A 21,604-nucleotide genomic window follows, 5' to 3' on the forward strand; every position below is an offset into this window, starting at 1 on the left:
CAGTTTGGGTTAGATGTCCCAGCTCCCTCCCAGTTTCTTTTGCATGGCAAAGACGTGAGACTAGGAGAGAAAACAGAGTTCTTGACTTAGGATAAGCATGACTTAACAGAAACCTAAATCTGTGTGTTATCTACACCATTCTCTTTCTGAACCAGCTCTGTAACAGCTACTAGCTTCTAGAGAATAAATTAACTCTACCCTAGCTAAAACCAGGGTGCATACTGTTACCTGGTTCATAGTCATGGTTTAGTTATAATGTATCTGGATATATGCTGGATAAGAAGAATCAATATGAAAGCTAATCATTTCGCTGTTCTTCAGACATCAGTTACAGTCAAGCAATCTCTGTTAAACAAAAGTACAGAGTACATGAAAGGTAAACTTCCAGTGAGCCAGAGTTCATGATACTGGTTGTGGCAAAATTGTTCTATTGGACAAGTAAGAAATTAAACTCATTCCCAAACTTGGGAAAATCTTAAGTAGTTGTCTTAATTAGGGAAACAAGTCAATGATTCCTTGTAGTCTGGAATAAATAAATTTTGGTTAGAAAATGGATGGAAGATATTCAAGGTATTTTTTATTAAAATTACTCTGTGTAAATCAGTCCATTTTAAACAGTACATTTGATACTTAAGACTGCTTTTAGAGCTTGTCAGTGTTAAAATCCAGAATTCTACTTACCAGATGTGTTGGACAGCTTTCCCATGGTATCTATAAAGCAGTATTTTTAATTAACATTAAATGTGTGTAGCAGAAAGCTAGGATGGATCCAACACCAAAAATCATAGTGCATGAAATGGAAAGGGTACATTTTATATGCCATAATGAGCATAAGCTGGGAGAGGGCAAAGACCACCTGTTCCCTGACTTCTCTTCCCATGTCTGTGCAAACAAACAGAAAACAGAAGTAGCTTGGACCTGGTGTTTTGACACTGTACAAGAGACAGACCAGTCACAGCTTTAATTCAGTTGCTGTTAGACAACGTAGAAAAGCCTCACAGCTAATTTGTCTGCTTGGAGTTGACCATTAAGAAGACATCAGAAGGAGAGATGGGAAATGGAGTAGTGAACTGAGCCTGCCATAAACACCCAATTGGTGCTGCTGGTAGACTTGTGATCCTCTTTTGTATCTGCACTAGAGAGAAGGGGTAAATCCAACCATTCTCCCCTGTTAACCCTAAACAGCGCATCAGTGTGCATGAACATGAGGTGAGTTTACACTCTCAAACTTTCTAACAGCACTCATTAACCTGTCGATCACATTAGCCATTTGTTTGAAAAGCAGGACTATTTTAGACTGTTAACTTGAGAATGTAATGCTGTCTCTGTAAATCTGTGTTCTGTCCTTTAATTCCACTTCAGCAACAGTTGAAGAATCTTGGCGTGTTAAATGTTCATAACATAACATTTACCAAACCAAACATAACATAACATAAACCAAAAACGTATTTTGGTTTGGTAAATCTGGAGTGTGTTTTCTAAAAATTTAGTTAGAATGGCAGATTTGTTGGGAGAAGAGAGGTGCTATGCTTGATTTTTAAAAAGTTTAATTGGCCACATTCTATTGCAATGCTGTAAAGAGGTGTTAACTAACTCCACCTGGCTCTTCAATGTGGCAACACTGGTCTGACCTACTACTGTGGCCACAAGAGAAGAGGAAATGGCCTGTTCTTCCCAGGCCCTGTTCCTGTTGAGCAGCCTCTGCTCTAGATTTTATATAAAAAACGAAGGTGCACAGTGTAATTTAAGTGTACCAACTGTGTTGGAGAAGAGTAGGAAGTCAGTCTGCTTCCTCTGGAAGTCTGTCAGAAGCAAATACCGAAAGTGGTACGGTGCACTGAAACATGCTAGACCACCAACTGCACTGAGGAACTTGTGAAAATCCATCACAGCAGGTGTTGGTTGCAAGTTGTCTTTTAAATCAAAACAAGGATTGCGTGTCTTCACAGCCTTGTGTGGAGAGGGGCTCCAAGGCACAACTTCATGTTCTGTACTCCTCCAATACTATTTATTTGACTGTGTGTCAGTACCTTGCAAAGCCTGGCAGCACAATCCTGCTCTTGTACTGTTCTAGCCAAGTTTGGGTTGCAGGGTCTGTTTCAACCTTAGCACTGTTCAATGTGTTTTTGTCATTCTTGGCAAGCCAGGGAACACAATGCATTGTGTATAATGGGTGTTTAATTGCTTACATAATAAATCTTTGCCTTGTTTGTTGCAACAGCTGTAACTGCTGTAAACTGCTTACATCTCTGGATCAGATGATAGTGATTGTTTAAAGATTACTGAATCTAAATTTAGGCTTTTTTCTTTTTTATTCCCCAGTAATGTCTAATGTCTAATGCAGACAAACCTAGAATTCTGATGTGGGGTCATTTAGTCAGCTTTCCTTCGGGACAAGAATTTTCTGTATTGTAAATTCATTGCTTGATCATTTAGTATAATTTTTAAGTATAGCAAGCATATACAGAACATTTAACCATGTACTAATAAATCACAGTTGCAAAGACATTTTTTCTTTCATAATAAGTTTTAATATACTTTTTTTTTTTAATGTCATACCATTGCCTGCATTTATATTCCTGCTTGATTTATGATAAAGAAGTCTGTTCTTTTTGTTGTGGGTGTATATCTCCCTTAGATACTTGCAGTTTGCTTTCACACATTTTTGCTTTTTTGCTTAGTCAAGCAATTATGTCCATATTTAGCCTTTAATCTTATCCAAAAAAATCAGGCTATTTAATCCCCTCAGAGTTTTTGATGTTCTTATCAGAACTGCCCCAGATTTTCCTAACTTTTACAGTGTGTCTATGGTAGTGAATGGAACTGAATTTGGTGGTTCAGGCATCACCAGGGCTGTGTTATAGGTGGTGGTGTTGTCAAAAATCATTTTGTCATCAGTGTCACCTGCCAAGTTACCCTGCTTAGGCAGGTCTGCATGACAGCTGCCACCCTGTCTGCCCTAACACTGGGAATGTGTCCTTTAATGGGTTTTCTTTTGTAAGCTCAGTCTGTCATTGGGCTCCCAGGTTTCCTAGGCTCCTTCTTCCATTCAGCATGGAACATTAGGTTGCATCTTTCCACAGTCCTTTTCTTGTGTTGGGTTATGGTACCATTAGTGCTTTTTGCATGTCCTCAGTGAAGATGGTTGTGCCTGCGGTTGATTTTCTATGGGTTTGGATGCAGCATCATGACCTCAGGGAGGCTGCTGGCTTCCAGGCCAGGCTCCACCACTGTCCTAGCACTTTCTCACAGCCTGAGACCTTGCCACCTCAAAGACAGGCATATCAATTGTAAAATGCCACAAAATTAACTTCTAGAAGAAAGTACAGAAGCAGGTAGTGGTGTTCCAGCTTCAGTCTGGTACACTGTGCCAGCAGGGTGGGCTGCGTGGCCTGACCAAGAGTGATGAACAAAGGGGTTTGTCTGCTGTGCTGTTTTATTTAGATGCTCACTTTTCCTTTGCCTGCTGGATTTACCTGGGTCCTCTCTAGTGTAAGAAATTGCATGCCTACAAAATAGAGAAGAACAATCCTGGCTTCCAAACCAGGAAGGTGAAAGAACAAAAATCAGCTTCAGGCTTCAGACCACACTGAGTCACTGGTCTGGTGGGTGTGAGAAAACTTGTCACTATTCTCATTCCCCTACTTCTTTCTTAGGTGGCATGATGACTGGAGCTCTTGGGATCTCCACACTTCCTTTTAACAATTCTTAGTTTTGTTCTGACTCTGTAGCCCCAGGCACAGATCAGAGAAGGTCCTTCCTCCCTGCTGGGGAAGCTGGTTTGCTCACAGGCTGCTGCTGTTGTTTGCTCAGCACAGTGGTTCTGGCTTCAACAGCCTTCATGCTCTACACCACAGTTCCAAAGGCAGTCACAGTGCTGTGTAAATATGGCTTGTGTTTTGTGTGCGTGCATCTTTATTAAATCTACAACCTTTGGTTTTGCCCTGAACACTCGATAAAGTCTATGCATGTCTTCATAATGAAATAGGTGAGACACCTGGCAGAGTGTTCTTGGTTTGCCCTTACACACATATATTTACATGCATGTCTTTTGTCAGTTGCAGGGTTCCTGTCATTTTTAAACTTGTTTGGATAAATCTTAATGGAAAATTTTGGCTAAAAGGCACTGTTACATAAAATAACCCCCTGCATGTTGCTGAGCTGTGTGCTACTGAACTGAGCACCTCCTCCAGCCCAGGGCTTGGGGTGTTATCATCATTCTTTGCTTTCAACCCTGTCTCTGTTTTTCAACCCACAGATTTCTCTCCATGTTGAACTGATTTTGAACAAACATGGCATGCCAAAAAAAAAAATAAAAAAAATAATCTTACTTCTTATCTGTTATAGTCCCAAGAAAAATGCAGTTCTGCTTTCCTCAATTGTCAGTTTGATAACTAGTCAGAGCTTAGTTAGAGAAGGTCTGAGCCTGTAACAACACAGGGTCAGATTTTGCAACTCATCTATAGCACTGAAAGCTAAAAATAGCTTTTAGGTTCATGGAATTAGTGTATCGTCTTGTTAGATCATTTTCAGTAGAATCAAATAACATCCAATTTTTCTGTGACCTGTAACAACAGGGTTGTTTTGGTTTGTTTTTTGGGTTTTTTTTTATTTTAATAGTTTTTGTACAAAATGGTGTTTTGTGGCAGATAAAACTTATTTTTCAGGTCCCTTTCCTAACCTGAAGAAGCCTTTTATTTTTTTTAATAATACTTTTGATCTTAGCAGCTATAAAAATGCTTCCTTTCAATCAGTTTTTGTGTCCTGATGTATTCCTTAGGTCAAGTTTTGTGGAAAACAATAATAAACTTTTCCTCAGACTGTAGGAATCAGGCACTATGTTGTCTCATTGTGTGTTCTTGATTCTTGGCACTGTTCTTGTCCAGCCATCAACCTTATAAATGAATCCTAAATACAAGCTCTTGCGGGATCAGACCCTCTCATAAGGAAATCTGTGTATCCAGAATTGTCAGCAGAGACTTTTCAATGGGATGTATGTGAGTCAAGACACAGGCACAAGGTTATTTGCACACATCACATTTTTAGCATGGCTAGTTTGGAGCTAGCACAGGCCCCAGGCTGTTTCCAATGTGCAGTTTGTTGTGGCTGCTCTGTTTTATAGGGTAATAGCTGTGTCTGAAGACATGAGTCACACCGTATCTGATCAATCTCTGCCTCATTTTACCACTTAATACAGATGTAGCCCAGAAGTTCTCATGTGGAGGTTATCTCTTCTTTCATTTTCTTGTCGCTCCTGACAACACTGTGAGTGACACAGTTAATGGCATTTGTGAGCCCTGGGATTCAATGTTTGCAGACTTACGGTTATGTTTGAAAAAGAATTTTATCTTTGAGGAAAGAAAAATGAAAATAACAAAAAAACCCTGAAACTTGAGAAAACAGCTTAGAAAGTATGAGGGTAATTTTTCCACTGCTGTAGGGCAGGGGAAAAAAACCCACCTTGGGACTGCAAAAATGTATCTCACACTAAGGTCTGGGCCAGTAAACTCAATAATCTTGAAACAAAAAAAAGAAACCTTGAAAGAACCGGGGCATCATGAGGACAAGTAGTCTGACTGCTCCATGTGGTTTGTGTTGCATGCTGAACACTAGTGACATAAATAGACTGCTGAAAACTTTGTTTTCTCTACAAGAAATTGGGAATTCTCTGTTGGTGTGGGAACCTAAACCAAGCACGAAGGAATTGCTGGTTTTTTTACAGATGAGGTGGAACTTTTTTGCCTGATTGGAAATGAGATCTTATTTCAAAATGTGGTTTGTACTTACACATGTGTATTATCTCTGAACCGCCTGTTCTCTTAGCAGGCATGGTGTACCAAGGTCTTGTGTGCTTGATGGTTAGGGAACAGCCTGTATGTATCAGCCATGTTCTTATTCAGGCCTTCCTACTCTTTTTGTATATGCATGAGTTTATACAGAAAAATTGGCATTGTTAAGCTCTGACGGGAGAGCAAAGAAACCAACTCAGAGAAGATAATGTAAGGCAGCAGAAAATAGGACACTGCTCCCTATACACACAATTTATCTCCATCAGAAATATGTGAAAATAAACACTCTGTTTTCCCACCTCAGCAGCAACTTTGTGTGCTGACAGTGCTTGCTGAGTGCCGGTTCAGGTACATTTTCCAGGTGCATTAAGGAGTAGATTAAAAGCAGAGACAACTCCTGTAATTCCAGCTGCTGAAATCAGGACTATTGCGTGGGTGTGGGCCTACTGCTGGTGCAGTTCAATTCTAGTCCTCCTAGACAAGTGGACAGAGATGGGCAGGGTGGCTAGGGGGCTGTGCTAAAAATCAGCAGTAGAAACTAAACAGTCTGTGAGTTTGGTACTTTAAAAATGCTGTCTGGTGTTCAGGAAGGATTCGTTTTTTATGACACAGAGCAAAGTCTTTCTGCTGGAGTTTGTGATAGCCCTTCCCAGTGGTTTTTTCCCCATAAGCCTGCATTGCTGATGGAGGTGGGCAGCTGAAAAGCCTGGCCTGTGCAGACCAGCACTGCAAGGGCAGGATGGCAGGGGTTTGGTGTCTCCATCTCCATAGATGGGGTGTGTAGCTCCTTCCTGTAATTTTTATTGATACTGATATCACACCCATGTGAGATAGCTAACTGTGCCTGTTGTCTTGAGAATACCCATCTCCAGTTTCTGGAAGAGCCACTTGCACCCACAAACATCACTTTTTTTCTGAGCATAACCCTGTTCTGCACCCATGGGAAGGTGGTGAAGATGTGCAAATGCTCACACATCCTGCTGGTGAGGAGAGGTCCTGCCTGTGCCCATGGTCCCCTGGGAGGTGATGGTTTATGGTGATGTGGTGTCCCCTTGGTGGTGCTCAGGGGTACTGGGTGTCCTCTTGGTACGGGGGAGCATGTCCTTGTGCCCTGGGGAAGATCTCTGTGTGTGCAGGCATAAGTCACCCTCCATGGCACATTTCAGATTAATGTCATGGTTTTTTATCTTTGTTCCATCCAGGCTCTTGGCACCCATTCCTTTCTGAGTCCATGTGTGCTATCAAATAGAGTTTATGATTTGTACCTTTTTCTCCACTTTTACATTCTTTAAAGTGAAAGCTTGTTTTTCTTACCTGCGACTGGTTCTGACCTCTGGTAATCCTACCATATTTCTTTGTATTAAATGATGTTTACAACTTTTTAGTTTTTTGCCGGTTTCAATTTTCTGTGACATTTTTAGGCCATTTGTATAAAAATGATTTGAACTGTTTGTCTTGATTTTCATCGCTTGAAAATGTTTAGCCTATTATAATTCTACAGCCATCCTTAGTCTATTTGATTATGCTTATATTTAGTCAAAATTCAAATAAAATGTGTGACACAGTAATTGTGGCCCAGGACCATCCTGGTCCTGAGATTAAGGTCTCAGTTTGGTATTTAGAAGGATTTTCAAGGCCATTTTTTGGTAAGCTGATCCTAAAACTGATAACATGGTTTAGTTAGATTGTTTGCAAAAGGTGGCAAATACATGGTGTTTTTCACCTGGTCTTTACTCATGGTGTCATTTACAACTGCTTTTGTAAAATTATGCATAAGACAAATGAGAAACATAACTGCTCCTAAAGTACTTGTACTTAGCTCTAACAGCAGTGGTGTTTCTGAGGAATAGATCTGGATCAGGAAGTTCAGTTGGAATAGTTTCATTTTTTCCTTAATTTAGCTGTTTGATGAAACTCCAGTTAAACAAAACCCCCAGTAAGCAGTATCCTATGCTGTGTGCAGTAAATTGTCTGCTTTTGATCACATCAAAAACCTGGAAAAGCTAAGAGAAAATGGACCTTCTATTCTTCAAAGGTTAGATTTTCTTGCTATTTTTATGATTATTGAACATCTTAGAAAGCTTGGATAGCAGTCCTTTTTTGTTGTCCTAGAAAATGCAGTGCCTTCCAGTCAAAGCAGGAGAGTGAACAAATTGCTATATTTTGCATTATCTGTGAAACATAACACATGCTTCTGCTGCATGTTTACTGCAGAATTGAACGCCATCCTCTGACAGAGCTCAAAAACAAATGGATCCTTCACAAAAAAGTCAATAGACTGGGATTTCTGCTAGGATAGCTAATGTCCCTTACCAGTACCCTTCTACATTGTGTACTCAGCTTTAGAATTAAATTTTTTTAGCTCCATTAAAGTTTTTCATTTTTAATATTATTGCTTCCATGTTTCTCCCAAATCACATCTGAAAATGTAAGTGTGTATGTTTGACCACTTAGCAGATCTTCCTGGTAGAACTTGGAAAACTTGGAATATTAAATGAAATTACACTGTATTTATTAATGATTATTTTTCTCTGATTATGGACCGTGTTTAAATCTATTAAAAAATGTGTAGAAACCCAAGTGGAAAGAAGTCAGAAAATTAATAGCTTGCTCCTTGTCTCATTAATATTTTTCCTTCTATCCCTAGTACTGGGGCCTTTCAGTACATTCCCATTTGGTATGAGTCACACCAAGGAGGAGGACCTGAAATAACCAGCTGTCACTGCCTTCTGTTAACTCTGAAAGAGTTTTTTGCCCACCTGGACACTACCAGGGCAAGTGAAGTATCAGATTTTCAGTTTTGCTCAGGGCAGAGTTACCTATTACCAGGGATGCTGCTTCCAAAACCCTGCCAGTCAGCGTGGCAGAAGTTCACCAAAGTCCTCACAAGGGCACTAGATACTGACCTGAGAGCAAGTTTTTGGCTCATGGGATCACTCCTCCCAAGCTCTTTTCCCACTTTGATGTGCAGCATCACCCTGATCAGGACCCCTCTGGATGTTTGCTTCCCACTGCCCTGGCAGAGCCAGCATGGGGCATCAGAGGAGGACCAACAAGCCCTACAAAATGGGATGCCACCAGGTGTGCTTAGACACAGACCCGAGGTGAGCAAGGAGCCCAGTTGTCTTCAGACCGCTCCACTATCACTGCCAAAACGTGGGCACTGCAGACCATAAGGCACCAAAAGTCACTTCTGAACGCAGGTCTCCTTTGTATTCAAAAGGAATAGGAAGGGAGTGAGGAGCAGATGCAGTGTAAGCGTGCAGCACCTGGATTGCATCCCTGGATTGCAGTAAGGGGAGCCAGAGCTCACGTGGAGATGGTGAATGCAGTGGCAGCCTATGGCATCAATGACAGGAGAGTGCCCCGAGCACCTTCACACTCATAAGTCTCACCTAGAATGCTTGCAGGGCACTTGTCAGCAAAAAAAAAAGGGGGTTAAGGATGTAGGAAACTAGGAAAAAAACCTCCACATCTCTTTATCAAAGAAGCTCATTCCAGACTGAACAATAGCATAGAATGGAAGGAAATGCTGTCTAGCAAATGTATTTGGACTTGAAAGGAGCATCTCACCCAGTGTCATGCAGGAAATAGTCCCTTGTGCTGGAGAAGATGGCACATGGCAGTCAAAGGGCAGGCAGTGTCGTGTAATGCAGAAGGGAGTATCCAGCCAGGGACAGCTTGCTAACAGGAGTTTCTAAGAGGTTGATCTTATGGTCAGTTTTAATACTGGGATGTTTCAGGGACCAGAGTACAACCTGCAGAGTAGCATTTTAATGGTTTTTGCAGCACACACAATACTGAAGTTCATTACTCATGAATGGGAAAATCAAAGTATTGGAGAGGCAAGCTGGATGACCTTGAGCAGCACAGAATTGATTTGCAGTGAAATGGAACAGCCCAAATATGAGCAAAGAGGTCACTCATGTAGAGATTAATAACAAAAGTACTTGCTATTAAATGGCATATCACTGGTTATTGAAGAGGGGAAAAGAAAATTTCTCAGTGTACTAGGCATGTGACCAATGAGGCTGTAGTTGCATCTTTTCTGGAATACTTTGTACAGTTCTGGTCTCCATGGTACAGAGCAACTACATTTTTCTTGGACTGAGTTCAGGGACAATGGGGGAGAAGAGGACATTTCTTACTAAGGGCCAAGACAGCTTGGCTTGCTTAGTGTAATAAAATGGATGCTGAGAAGAGATATAACATCTCTTCAGAATTACTGCAGGAAGCAAACTTGGGAGGGGAAGAAAAGGATAAAGCTGGTACTTACATAAGTGCAATAAAGATAAATTTAGCTTGGAAACAGCCAACCAGTCTGAGGGGTTTGGAAGAGACAGCCTGGGAGAGCCTTTCAAGTTTTGTGTCCCTGTGTTTAATTGCAGAATCAAAATTTGCCATTCAGATAAAAATGGCAAAGGAGAAATTGCAGAATATTTACAATGAATGCTGGTTGATTTGTGTTTTGTTTACAATTGCTTAACTGCATTATGCAGCAGATTAGCTATTAGCAAATCCTTTGTACATGGAGATGTGAGGACAGGCTTCTGTGATAAATGGGAAAAATAAAGGTAATGCACAATTTGCACAGCACGGTAATGAAGTCCTGCACACTTTCTTGTGGGTATGAGTAGCAAACAGGATGTTCATAGGCATAATAGAGTCAGATGACATCTGATTTTTCAAAGGCATAACTGCCATCTCATTTGAACATGTATTGTGTGACCTTTTAGACAGATCATTTAAAAGTCAGTGTCCTAGACATTCTTCAGTATGCACCCAGCAATGCCTATTTCCAGAGCTGGGTGAAGGATGAAGAGGAGTATTGATGAAACATAACTTACTAAAGATAGTCTTCTGCTTCAGTTCTACTTCAGCTTTTCATAAATAAATGTAATAAACTGCAGTTAACCTAAGTCATTATTAAAACCTTAAACTTTTGAAATTTTAAGTATCTTACATTTCCTGTTCATTTACAGCTAGTAAATGTGTCAGAAAAAATCAAGAGGGATCTAATATGTTGCCTTGCACTAGTATTAACTTAACTGATAAGGTTGTAACTACTGCTGTGTAGTGGCAACTGGGCTTCAGAAACTCAATTTATGTCTTTTTTAAAGGGACAAGAATCACGCTTTTACATTTGAGATCAGGTATTTTGGTGGCAGTCTCACCTTTTGCTACTGACTTTAAAATACTGTTGTCATAGATGGCCTGCCTTTTATGGGACTGCATCAAAAATAGAAAAGAAAATTCAGTATTATTAAAGTTATTTGTTAATTTCTTAGCTGTTCCAGGAATAGCTGACGTCAGTGGTAAAATTTGCTCATACTTCCCGTTTGGATATTGCTGCCCTTGCATTACAGATACCTAGATTTGTTAATGCTTGCACTGCCAAATAAAAGAGCTTGTTGACACTGGTAATAGGCTCTTTTAGCAGAGTATGGGTTATTATCTGGAGAGACAAGGTCAATTCACATCTAACCTTCTTGAAGGACACTTAATGTTTCATTGCAAGGCATGATTCCCAGATTATGAACCATCATCGTTGCACGCTCTCCAAATTCAGTAACTTTTATTTTAATATCTGGTCACCAGGGCTGAACAGAGCAGCCATTTGACCATTACTGTAAGAAAAATGCAGCCTTTGGCTTCCTAGCAGCCTGCTATTGGTATCTTTCAGCATCCTTAGGAGGTGTTTATAAATAATATTCTAATACTAAATTAAAACCCAGCAATGTGACGAAATGAAAGTACAATACAAGAAAAAGATATTTCAAAGTGTAAATCTATAAGCTTGTAATTATAGAAATTGGATTGTACTAAAATGCTACATGAGAAATGAAATTTAATCAGTTGAAGTGTACAACTTTGAATATGTATCACAACATTTTTTTTAATGGAACCATGAATTTTCTTTTGCCTCCAACTTACACAATACCATTCCGGTTATACAGCATGTTTTGAGTTTGGAGTTTATTTGCTTGAAATATGTGTCGCTTTGTATAGGAACTGTAATACCTGTAAATTCAGGTTAGTGAGAATATAGGTACTACTGCTTGTGGAGGGGAAAAAAAAAAGAAAGATTTACAGGTTATTATATTTTATTATTAGTATATACAAATACAAGTGTATCTGCTTACCAGCTACCTGTCTGCACATAACTTTGAATGCAGTAGATACATGTTAACTGTTGTTCAACAAAGGGTATAATTTTCTGTTTATAAATCAAAATGTTTGGGTAACTTAGTCTCTTCTTTTCTTCCAGTTGCCATTTATTCTAATTTTTCCTTACAAACTTTCCATTGTCCTTCATCCCTAATTATTACATTCCAGGGAGAGCTCCCAGCTTCATTTGGTTTCTGTACTGGACATCTTTGAGCATGCTCCATTTCACCATGATTTGTTTCTGCAGGATCTTCTGTGTGTCTCAGTACATCCCTTAGTCCCATTCTTCTGTAAATGTCCAGAAACTGTTTTTCCTTTGGATCGTTTATCGTTATGGTGTCAAAATACCACAAATGGGGTGGCCACAGGCAAAGCTCATCACTTCAGCTTCTCTGTCTTTTTTCTTAGTTTACTTCATTCTTCCACTTTCTCATGTTTACTTGCCCCAAGAACATGTCTGCATTTTGACCCTTTCTCCCTCACCTCTCTTCTGAGTAGAAGAGCAGAGTAGAGAAGGTAGCTCCTTTAGGAAAGGACCTTACTGAACCAGTGGGCACTAATCATCAGTCACGGGTTCTGCCTGCACTCTTGTTAACTGCAACTCTTTTGAGAACCTTTCCCACTCACTTATTGTCTCAACTTTCATGAGCAATATTTTGTAGTTGTTTTGTCAGATTAATGATTTTTCACCAAATCTAACCCAATCACCCCAGAAAGATTCAGATTAAGGAAAAGACTTGACAGAGAAGCTTATAAGAGATATTGGGCTGCTTCTTTGTGCTGGAGAGAGCTGTCAGTGTGCTGTACCCAACCTGTGGTAGTTATTGCCTGTCCCAGGCATCTTCCCTTATAGTAATCATGCCCCAAGATGACAAAAAGACTAACCTACAGTTAAAAAGTACAATTAAAAAAGTGAAGAATCGCAGCGCTTCTTGCTTTTAATTTGAGGACCAGACAGTAACTCAGCATAGCTGGTTGGACTCGCATGTTTTGCCACATGGGTGGTACAACAAAGTGAGTCATGACAACATGCTTCTCAAACTGGCGAGCTTCCCAGCCACATCCCGGGTGTTTTCCTGATGCCTCTCTGTTCCTACTGACCCTGCTGAGCCCCATGATTTCAACACTGCAGAGCCTGTGCTGTGGCAGGTCATTGGACCCCTGGGCTGCAAATCATCTTCCTCAGGGACCAGTGCTATCTGGCTCTGCAGTCTCATGTATCACTGATAGCTATGATTTTGCATCATGATCTCCACTTGTGAAAGTCCTGGATGAAACATGGATTATTCCCTGTGATTCCTTGTCACTTACTGGCAATCAGTGGTGAGAGACAGGCTGTAAAGTCCACCTGCAAGGGAGAGAGTAGCTTTTCTTTGTCTGAAACAGAGCCAGGAACAGTATATCACTGTCCATACATATTTAACTCAGAGGAGTGACTCAGAATTTGTCTTGCTGAGGTGTAATTTTGGAAGCTGATGTTTGGAAGTCATTTTTCTTCACTGAGTGTAGCTGCTATCAGAAGGTGACTGGTAGTCCTGTTGTTCTGACTGTATTTTTGCTGCTTGTAGAACAGTTAATTCAGCACTTTGCTGAAGTCTCCAGTAAAGTTTTTATGTTACCATGACACAAACACAGAAATAGAAGCGCTGTTGTCAAGGTGATGTAGCCAAATTGTTACCACCTTCTTGTTCCTGAATCAATAAGAAAATATACAAGAATTTTGGTGTTTTTTAAAATGTTTTCACTAAAAGTTTTAATGCTGTTTTTAAGTAGTGAAGAAACAACAGCAAAACAACAGCCAAAGCAATCACAGGCAAATTGACATGAATGAGGTAGAATGAATTGAACAGATAGCACTGAAAATAGATTTGTCCTTCAGCTTCTGCTAGGGGCAAAGGTGAGAAGGAGGAGAGAGTTTTGTAATGAGAGCCACTTTGATACTATTATTTGAAATAGTTGCAAGCAGAAACCATGGATAATAATAATCTCCAAACTGTAGAGGTTGAAAGCGCCGAGAAGCTAAGAATGACTGCAGCTGCCTTGAGTGGTGGTGGAACAAAACCATGGAGTTGTGAATAGTTTATGCAGATTGAATATAATCAGAGTTGAAATGTGCAGTCATCAGGTTTGAGATCCAAGAAGCAGGTGGTACACGTGTCTATATCAGGATTTTGGAGGGGTTTCCTGGCATGAACCAACTCAAAGAATCACAGGCTAAAGAAACAGTTTTGATATCCACATTTTGATAAAACAAGTGGTCCATCCCTTTGAACACAAAACTACAGTCTTCTCAAAACATTCAGTGAAGCAAATTGTTTCTGTTTTAAAATAATGCTTTAGAACCCAATGCCACTTTTTTTTCCTGGAAGTGCTAAATAGAAGTTAATGACAGAGAGGAAATTATTTCCAAGTTTTGCAACTGGCAGCCTTTACCAGAGGATTCATGAGCTTTTCAAATACATTTTTATTTAATTTAAATTGTGGCTTGTCAAGAACTGGGCAACCAAATGTGTTGAGAATGTGGCCAAGGTGGGCATATTCAGAACGGTGTATGACCTGATTATAGCCTGTAGATCTCTTTAATGGTTTTTATTTAAAAAAAAAAAAAAAAACAAACTGCATTCACCAGTGTTTTTCTTCTGTATTCTTAGCAGAAAATAACCACATAATTATTAATATTTTAATTTCAGCTTCAGTGGTCTCTTAGTGATGGGATTTCTTAATTTCTGTTAAATACTGAAGAAGAAGAAACAGTAACAGTATTGAATAAACACTCTTGTGACTTTTGAGGCATTTAAATTTTTTTCCATAGCAAATGAAAAACATTTAAAAAAACAAGTATATTGATTCTGAATCTGAAAGCAGCTCTGTTCCTTCTTGACTAAAGGAACATTTTATTGGTGAGTTAGCAAATTTTGAGTTCACTTTCCTGTTTTCCATTCCTAAGAAATAATTTAATATATGGATGGATGGATGGATGGATGGATGGATGGATGGATGGATGGATGGATAGATAGATAGGTAGATAGATAGATATACAGACAGACAGACTTATGTATGGTCCAATGCAGGATCAAGTCTAGTGAGCATCAGCTGTGCGGTTTCCTTTCCATTTCCCCTTTCAGTTGCCAGCTGAAAAAAAAGCTTATCAGATACTGATTCAGTATGAAATTGTGAGCCAAGGCACTGATCCATCTTCCTCAAACCTTTTCATTATAAATTCTATTACTAGAAATTAAAATCTTGGTACGCTGTCACTTCAGTCCACTTTCCTACCTGCATATTCATGCTGATCACTTGCTATTCACTGCATGTGTGTGTTTATTAATCACTCTGTAATGCTGCCTTTTTTTTCCATTTTTCACAGTTTAGTTATTCCAGCTGGAAATGAGTAAACCTGCCAAAAGATTAAAGAAATAGCTTCTTCATTATTTATGTAGTGATTGCTTATCACTGGTCAGACAAGTGGATTGGGATTTAGGTGACCACATGTCAATTATCTATAGTTTTGACATCTGTATCTATGATAAGCCTCCCAGGTTCCCTTTCTAAAGACAGTGGAGACAAAAATGCATTTTCAGGGTGCACGTCATCCCAAGCTTCTAAAGTAGATCAGATGATTTGCACCCTAGAAATACCAGTGTTAGTTGATTGTAAATGGAAATAAGACTAGCTTAGATGTTGGCTTTGTAGATGTCCAAAGGTAGAGGATATGAATCCTATCCCTGTGCTCAAATTAATCATAAATGCCCAGAGATTCTGTACAATGACACTGTTAATGAGAATGTATTGTGGCTGGGTTTTTTGATGTAACAAAACATAGTGCAGTGGTGATCATGTACTGTTCAGCACAAGTACCCAAAGCGCTACAGTCATGTTAGGACTACTTTTCAAATGGATTGGGTTACCCTGCTTTTCACCTTGACTAAGTAGTACCAGGGAATTAGCATGTTCACATTCTTTCCAACAGATCCATTTGGCAACTGCATTAATACTCTGATTGTAGACATACAGAGATGGTGTTTAATATTTATGTTGGCAGATGAATATAATGTCCTTGACCAGATTAGGTCCTGCTATGCAAACCAGCATATATCAGATTGGTATTATTATTACTGTTATTGTTGTTGATAATAATAATAAAAACAACAACAACCATAATACTATTCACCCATTCTTGTCCAAGCAAGCTCACAAGGAGTTTATAAACATTGAAAAGGGAGGAACCTGAATGGAAATAGCTTTATTAAGCAGTGACACATGGCGAGGGACTTTTGCGTTAAAAAGGGTTAGAGAAAGTGACAGATGTTGAATGCTGAAACATTTTTTAGATTCTGTAGTTAATTTAGGATATTGCCTTAACGGTGATTTTTCCTGTGTGTTTCTTCCCCTTAGGATGATTTCCAGCATGCAGCCTCAGAAACCAACTGGGAGTCAGTCACAAGCTCTGTCTCAGTAAGTAATTTCTCACTGTTTTGCCCATGGATGGATTGATAGGGTGGCTTGAATCCAACTCAATAAAATGGCATCTGCACAGAGAAACATTGTATTCACCTTTGAAAGAGGATGAATAAAGCTTTTATCCAAATGATACTGGATTCAAACAGTGTTTTTAGGGATGTAAGATTCAGGATACACCTTTAGCTGTTGTAAACACAAGAGACAGCCATTGGGAAACATTTCTTGCTTTCAGACCCATCCTGCCAGTATGAAAATACAAGATGCAAACTTAAAATTTTTAATCTTGACTTACATGGAAGCCTATATGTAAAGCAGGCTGACAGGAAAATGGATTTGGCCTTTCATTGTCAATAATGAGAATTTTTTTTAAAGTGTTTCCAATAAAATATTATATCTGAAAATATTATATGCTGAATTACTCCATACTCAGCAGTGAATTGCAACTTGGGAAAAAAATTAAGAAAGAAAAAAAACCTAAGTAATCTAATAGAAAATTTTAATTTTCTTTTCATTACATTTGACTTGTGTCATTGGCAAAAATCAGTCCTCTCTGCCATTTCCCAGTGCTGGGGAATGGCATGGTAGCAGGAGAATTCATAATATGGGCAGTTCTCTTCTGTGTGCTTTACTTCCTGCTCCGCACCACATCTCGGTTCTTGTTAACTCCTCTTAAAACACATGAGATGGGGCTAAGTGCTTAAAGCAGACTTGAGACCAATGTCTGAAGCATTCATGGAAGAGAGCTGAGTGATAGCACCTTTGTCACAGTAGCATACAGGAGCAGCTATTGAAGGAGCAATAAATAAAATCTAGGTAAATTCTACTGATCAGGGTCCAATCAAGGCAGCAAGCAAAGAGAAAACTCTGTGCTGCCAAAATTAGATCTTAAGCCAATCTCACTTGTGTTTACTCTTGAATTTGCAAATGACACTTGCCCTTCATCATACGATTCATTGATTGCCTGGAACCAACTGTGCTGAAAGTCTTGAGGAGTGATGTTAGCACGGCTGAGATCTACTGGATGTGCCAAGCAGGAGATGCTAGAACAGTTTCACTAAAAGACACAAATTCATTTTTCATTCTAATGTGTGCTTGGGAAAAAAAAAATAAAAATCAATGTGGTGGAATATTTTGTTTAAAAATATGGTAGGCTGATGTTTGAAAAAGTAAGCCTAGGGCTCCCTCATCAGGTAACTATGTAAAAGAGACTAAGCCTATGGTAAACGCCATGTTAGTTCATATCCTTAACGTCATAAAATGCACAATATACCAAAGAATAACCCAGTATCCTTTTCGTATTGAAAAATCAAGTTCATCTTTTTTCATATTCTGGGTTTTTTTCTGAAAAGAATGTTTTTAATGTGTTGCAGCTAAGGAAGTTCAATACAAATATTACAGGTAGCAAGCTGATGCCCAAGGTCATGGAAACCTACAGCTAAACCAGAAGCAGAACCTCGGTTTCATTGGTTTTCCCATGTCATTCCCTATCTAATAAAAAGTATTTTCTCCAGCACATTGCACCAGCAAATCCTTTTTATCCTCAGAGAAAATAAGGCAGGGAGATTGAGCAATTTTTCACAAAAGCACCAAGGAAAATATCTGAGGACATCCAAGTTCTTCAGAAGAGAAAGATTCAGGGATTCTGTTGTGGTCTTAAGAGGCAGAAGGACAGACTCAGACCTATCAGTTTTGGACAAGAAGACATACAATCCTGCTGATGCTCAGGTAGTATGGCAAGTTTGAGTTCTCTCAAACCCACAAGTAACCCAAAGGGTCATTTTAGTATATAGACACATTAAAACTCTCAGAATGAAAATTTTAGAGCAAGCAAATTCTTACTTACATGTCCGAGGTCACATCACAGAGTTATATTTTGATTTGTTTTTTAGTTTGTTTGTTTGTTTGTTTGTTTGTTTGTTTGGGTTTTTTTCTCAGAAAGTTAAAAAAAATGCTTCTGCCCTTAACCCATCATGGCAAACTCAGGGGGAAAAAAGGAAACAAAATTCAGCTCCTTATAAGGTTAGTTTCCATTATATGTAAAGTAATTTTATGACCAACAAAAAACTGTGGTGCACATNTTATGTATGGTCCAATGCAGGATCAAGTCTAGTGAGCATCAGCTGTGCGGTTTCCTTTCCATTTCCCCTTTCAGTTGCCAGCTGAAAAAAAAGCTTATCAGATACTGATTCAGTATGAAATTGTGAGCCAAGGCACTGATCCATCTTCCTCAAACCTTTTCATTATAAATTCTATTACTAGAAATTAAAATCTTGGTACGCTGTCACTTCAGTCCACTTTCCTACCTGCATATTCATGCTGATCACTTGCTATTCACTGCATGTGTGTGTTTATTAATCACTCTGTAATGCTGCCTTTTTTTTCCATTTTTCACAGTTTAGTTATTCCAGCTGGAAATGAGTAAACCTGCCAAAAGATTAAAGAAATAGCTTCTTCATTATTTATGTAGTGATTGCTTATCACTGGTCAGACAAGTGGATTGGGATTTAGGTGACCACATGTCAATTATCTATAGTTTTGACATCTGTATCTATGATAAGCCTCCCAGGTTCCCTTTCTAAAGACAGTGGAGACAAAAATGCATTTTCAGGGTGCACGTCATCCCAAGCTTCTAAAGTAGATCAGATGATTTGCACCCTAGAAATACCAGTGTTAGTTGATTGTAAATGGAAATAAGACTAGCTTAGATGTTGGCTTTGTAGATGTCCAAAGGTAGAGGATATGAATCCTATCCCTGTGCTCAAATTAATCATAAATGCCCAGAGATTCTGTACAATGACACTGTTAATGAGAATGTATTGTGGCTGGGTTTTTTGATGTAACAAAACATAGTGCAGTGGTGATCATGTACTGTTCAGCACAAGTACCCAAAGCGCTACAGTCATGTTAGGACTACTTTTCAAATGGATTGGGTTACCCTGCTTTTCACCTTGACTAAGTAGTACCAGGGAATTAGCATGTTCACATTCTTTCCAACAGATCCATTTGGCAACTGCATTAATACTCTGATTGTAGACATACAGAGATGGTGTTTAATATTTATGTTGGCAGATGAATATAATGTCCTTGACCAGATTAGGTCCTGCTATGCAAACCAGCATATATCAGATTGGTATTATTATTACTGTTATTGTTGTTGATAATAATAATAAAAACAACAACAACCATAATACTATTCACCCATTCTTGTCCAAGCAAGCTCACAAGGAGTTTATAAACATTGAAAAGGGAGGAACCTGAATGGAAATAGCTTTATTAAGCAGTGACACATGGCGAGGGACTTTTGCGTTAAAAAGGGTTAGAGAAAGTGACAGATGTTGAATGCTGAAACATTTTTTAGATTCTGTAGTTAATTTAGGATATTGCCTTAACGGTGATTTTTCCTGTGTGTTTCTTCCCCTTAGGATGATTTCCAGCATGCAGCCTCAGAAACCAACTGGGAGTCAGTCACAAGCTCTGTCTCAGTAAGTAATTTCTCACTGTTTTGCCCATGGATGGATTGATAGGGTGGCTTGAATCCAACTCAATAAAATGGCATCTGCACAGAGAAACATTGTATTCACCTTTGAAAGAGGATGAATAAAGCTTTTATCCAAATGATACTGGATTCAAACAGTGTTTTTAGGGATGTAAGATTCAGGATACACCTTTAGCTGTTGTAAACACAAGAGACAGCCATTGGGAAACATTTCTTGCTTTCAGACCCATCCTGCCAGTATGAAAATACAAGATGCAAACTTAAAATTTTTAATCTTGACTTACATGGAAGCCTATATGTAAAGCAGGCTGACAGGAAAATGGATTTGGCCTTTCATTGTCAATAATGAGAATTTTTTTTAAAGTGTTTCCAATAAAATATTATATCTGAAAATATTATATGCTGAATTACTCCATACTCAGCAGTGAATTGCAACTTGGGAAAAAAATTAAGAAAGAAAAAAAACCTAAGTAATCTAATAGAAAATTTTAATTTTCTTTTCATTACATTTGACTTGTGTCATTGGCAAAAATCAGTCCTCTCTGCCATTTCCCAGTGCTGGGGAATGGCATGGTAGCAGGAGAATTCATAATATGGGCAGTTCTCTTCTGTGTGCTTTACTTCCTGCTCCGCACCACATCTCGGTTCTTGTTAACTCCTCTTAAAACACATGAGATGGGGCTAAGTGCTTAAAGCAGACTTGAGACCAATGTCTGAAGCATTCATGGAAGAGAGCTGAGTGATAGCACCTTTGTCACAGTAGCATACAGGAGCAGCTATTGAAGGAGCAATAAATAAAATCTAGGTAAATTCTACTGATCGGGGTCCAATCAAGGCAGCAAGCAAAGAGAAAACTCTGTGCTGCCAAAATTAGATCTTAAGCCAATCTCACTTGTGTTTACTCTTGAATTTGCAAATGACACTTGCCCTTCATCATACGATTCATTGATTGCCTGGAACCAACTGTGCTGAAAGTCTTGAGGAGTGATGTTAGCACGGCTGAGATCTACTGGATGTGCCAAGCAGGAGATGCTAGAACAGTTTCACTAAAAGACACAAATTCATTTTTCATTCTAATGTGTGCTTGGGAAAAAAAAAATAAAAATCAATGTGGTGGAATATTTTGTTTAAAAATATGGTAGGCTGATGTTTGAAAAAGTAAGCCTAGGGCTCCCTCATCAGGTAACTATGTAAAAGAGACTAAGCCTATGGTAAACGCCATGTTAGTTCATATCCTTAACGTCATAAAATGCACAATATACCAAAGAATAACCCAGTATCCTTTTCGTATTGAAAAATCAAGTTCATCTTTTTTCATATTCTGGGTTTTTTTCTGAAAAGAATGTTTTTAATGTGTTGCAGCTAAGGAAGTTCAATACAAATATTACAGGTAGCAAGCTGATGCCCAAGGTCATGGAAACCTACAGCTAAACCAGAAGCAGAACCTCGGTTTCATTGGTTTTCCCATGTCATTCCCTATCTAATAAAAAGTATTTTCTCCAGCACATTGCACCAGCAAATCCTTTTTATCCTCAGAGAAAATAAGGCAGGGAGATTGAGCAATTTTTCACAAAAGCACCAAGGAAAATATCTGAGGACATCCAAGTTCTTCAGAAGAGAAAGATTCAGGGATTCTGTTGTGGTCTTAAGAGGCAGAAGGACAGACTCAGACCTATCAGTTTTGGACAAG

At 39.0% G+C, this 21,604-nt stretch overlaps 1 protein-coding gene across 4 annotated transcripts in view; it reads left to right on the plus strand.

Annotated features, from left to right (window-relative positions):
* PDGFD (platelet derived growth factor D) overlaps nt 1–21,604 on the plus strand; it is a 142,820-nt gene that overhangs the window by 93,328 nt on the left and 27,888 nt on the right. For all 4 annotated transcript variants that reach the window (XM_015639080.3, XM_015639098.2, XM_015639091.3 and 1 more), the window contains one exon: nt 16,353–16,412. In XM_015639080.3, the coding sequence (XP_015494566.1) occupies nt 16,353–16,412 (60 nt within the window). The remainder of the gene's footprint in view (nt 1–16,352; nt 16,413–21,604) is intronic.

Source organism: Parus major, chromosome 1, assembly GCF_001522545.3.
Source record: "Parus major isolate Abel chromosome 1, Parus_major1.1, whole genome shotgun sequence".
In the NCBI taxonomy this organism is placed as follows: domain Eukaryota; kingdom Metazoa; phylum Chordata; class Aves; order Passeriformes; family Paridae; genus Parus; species Parus major.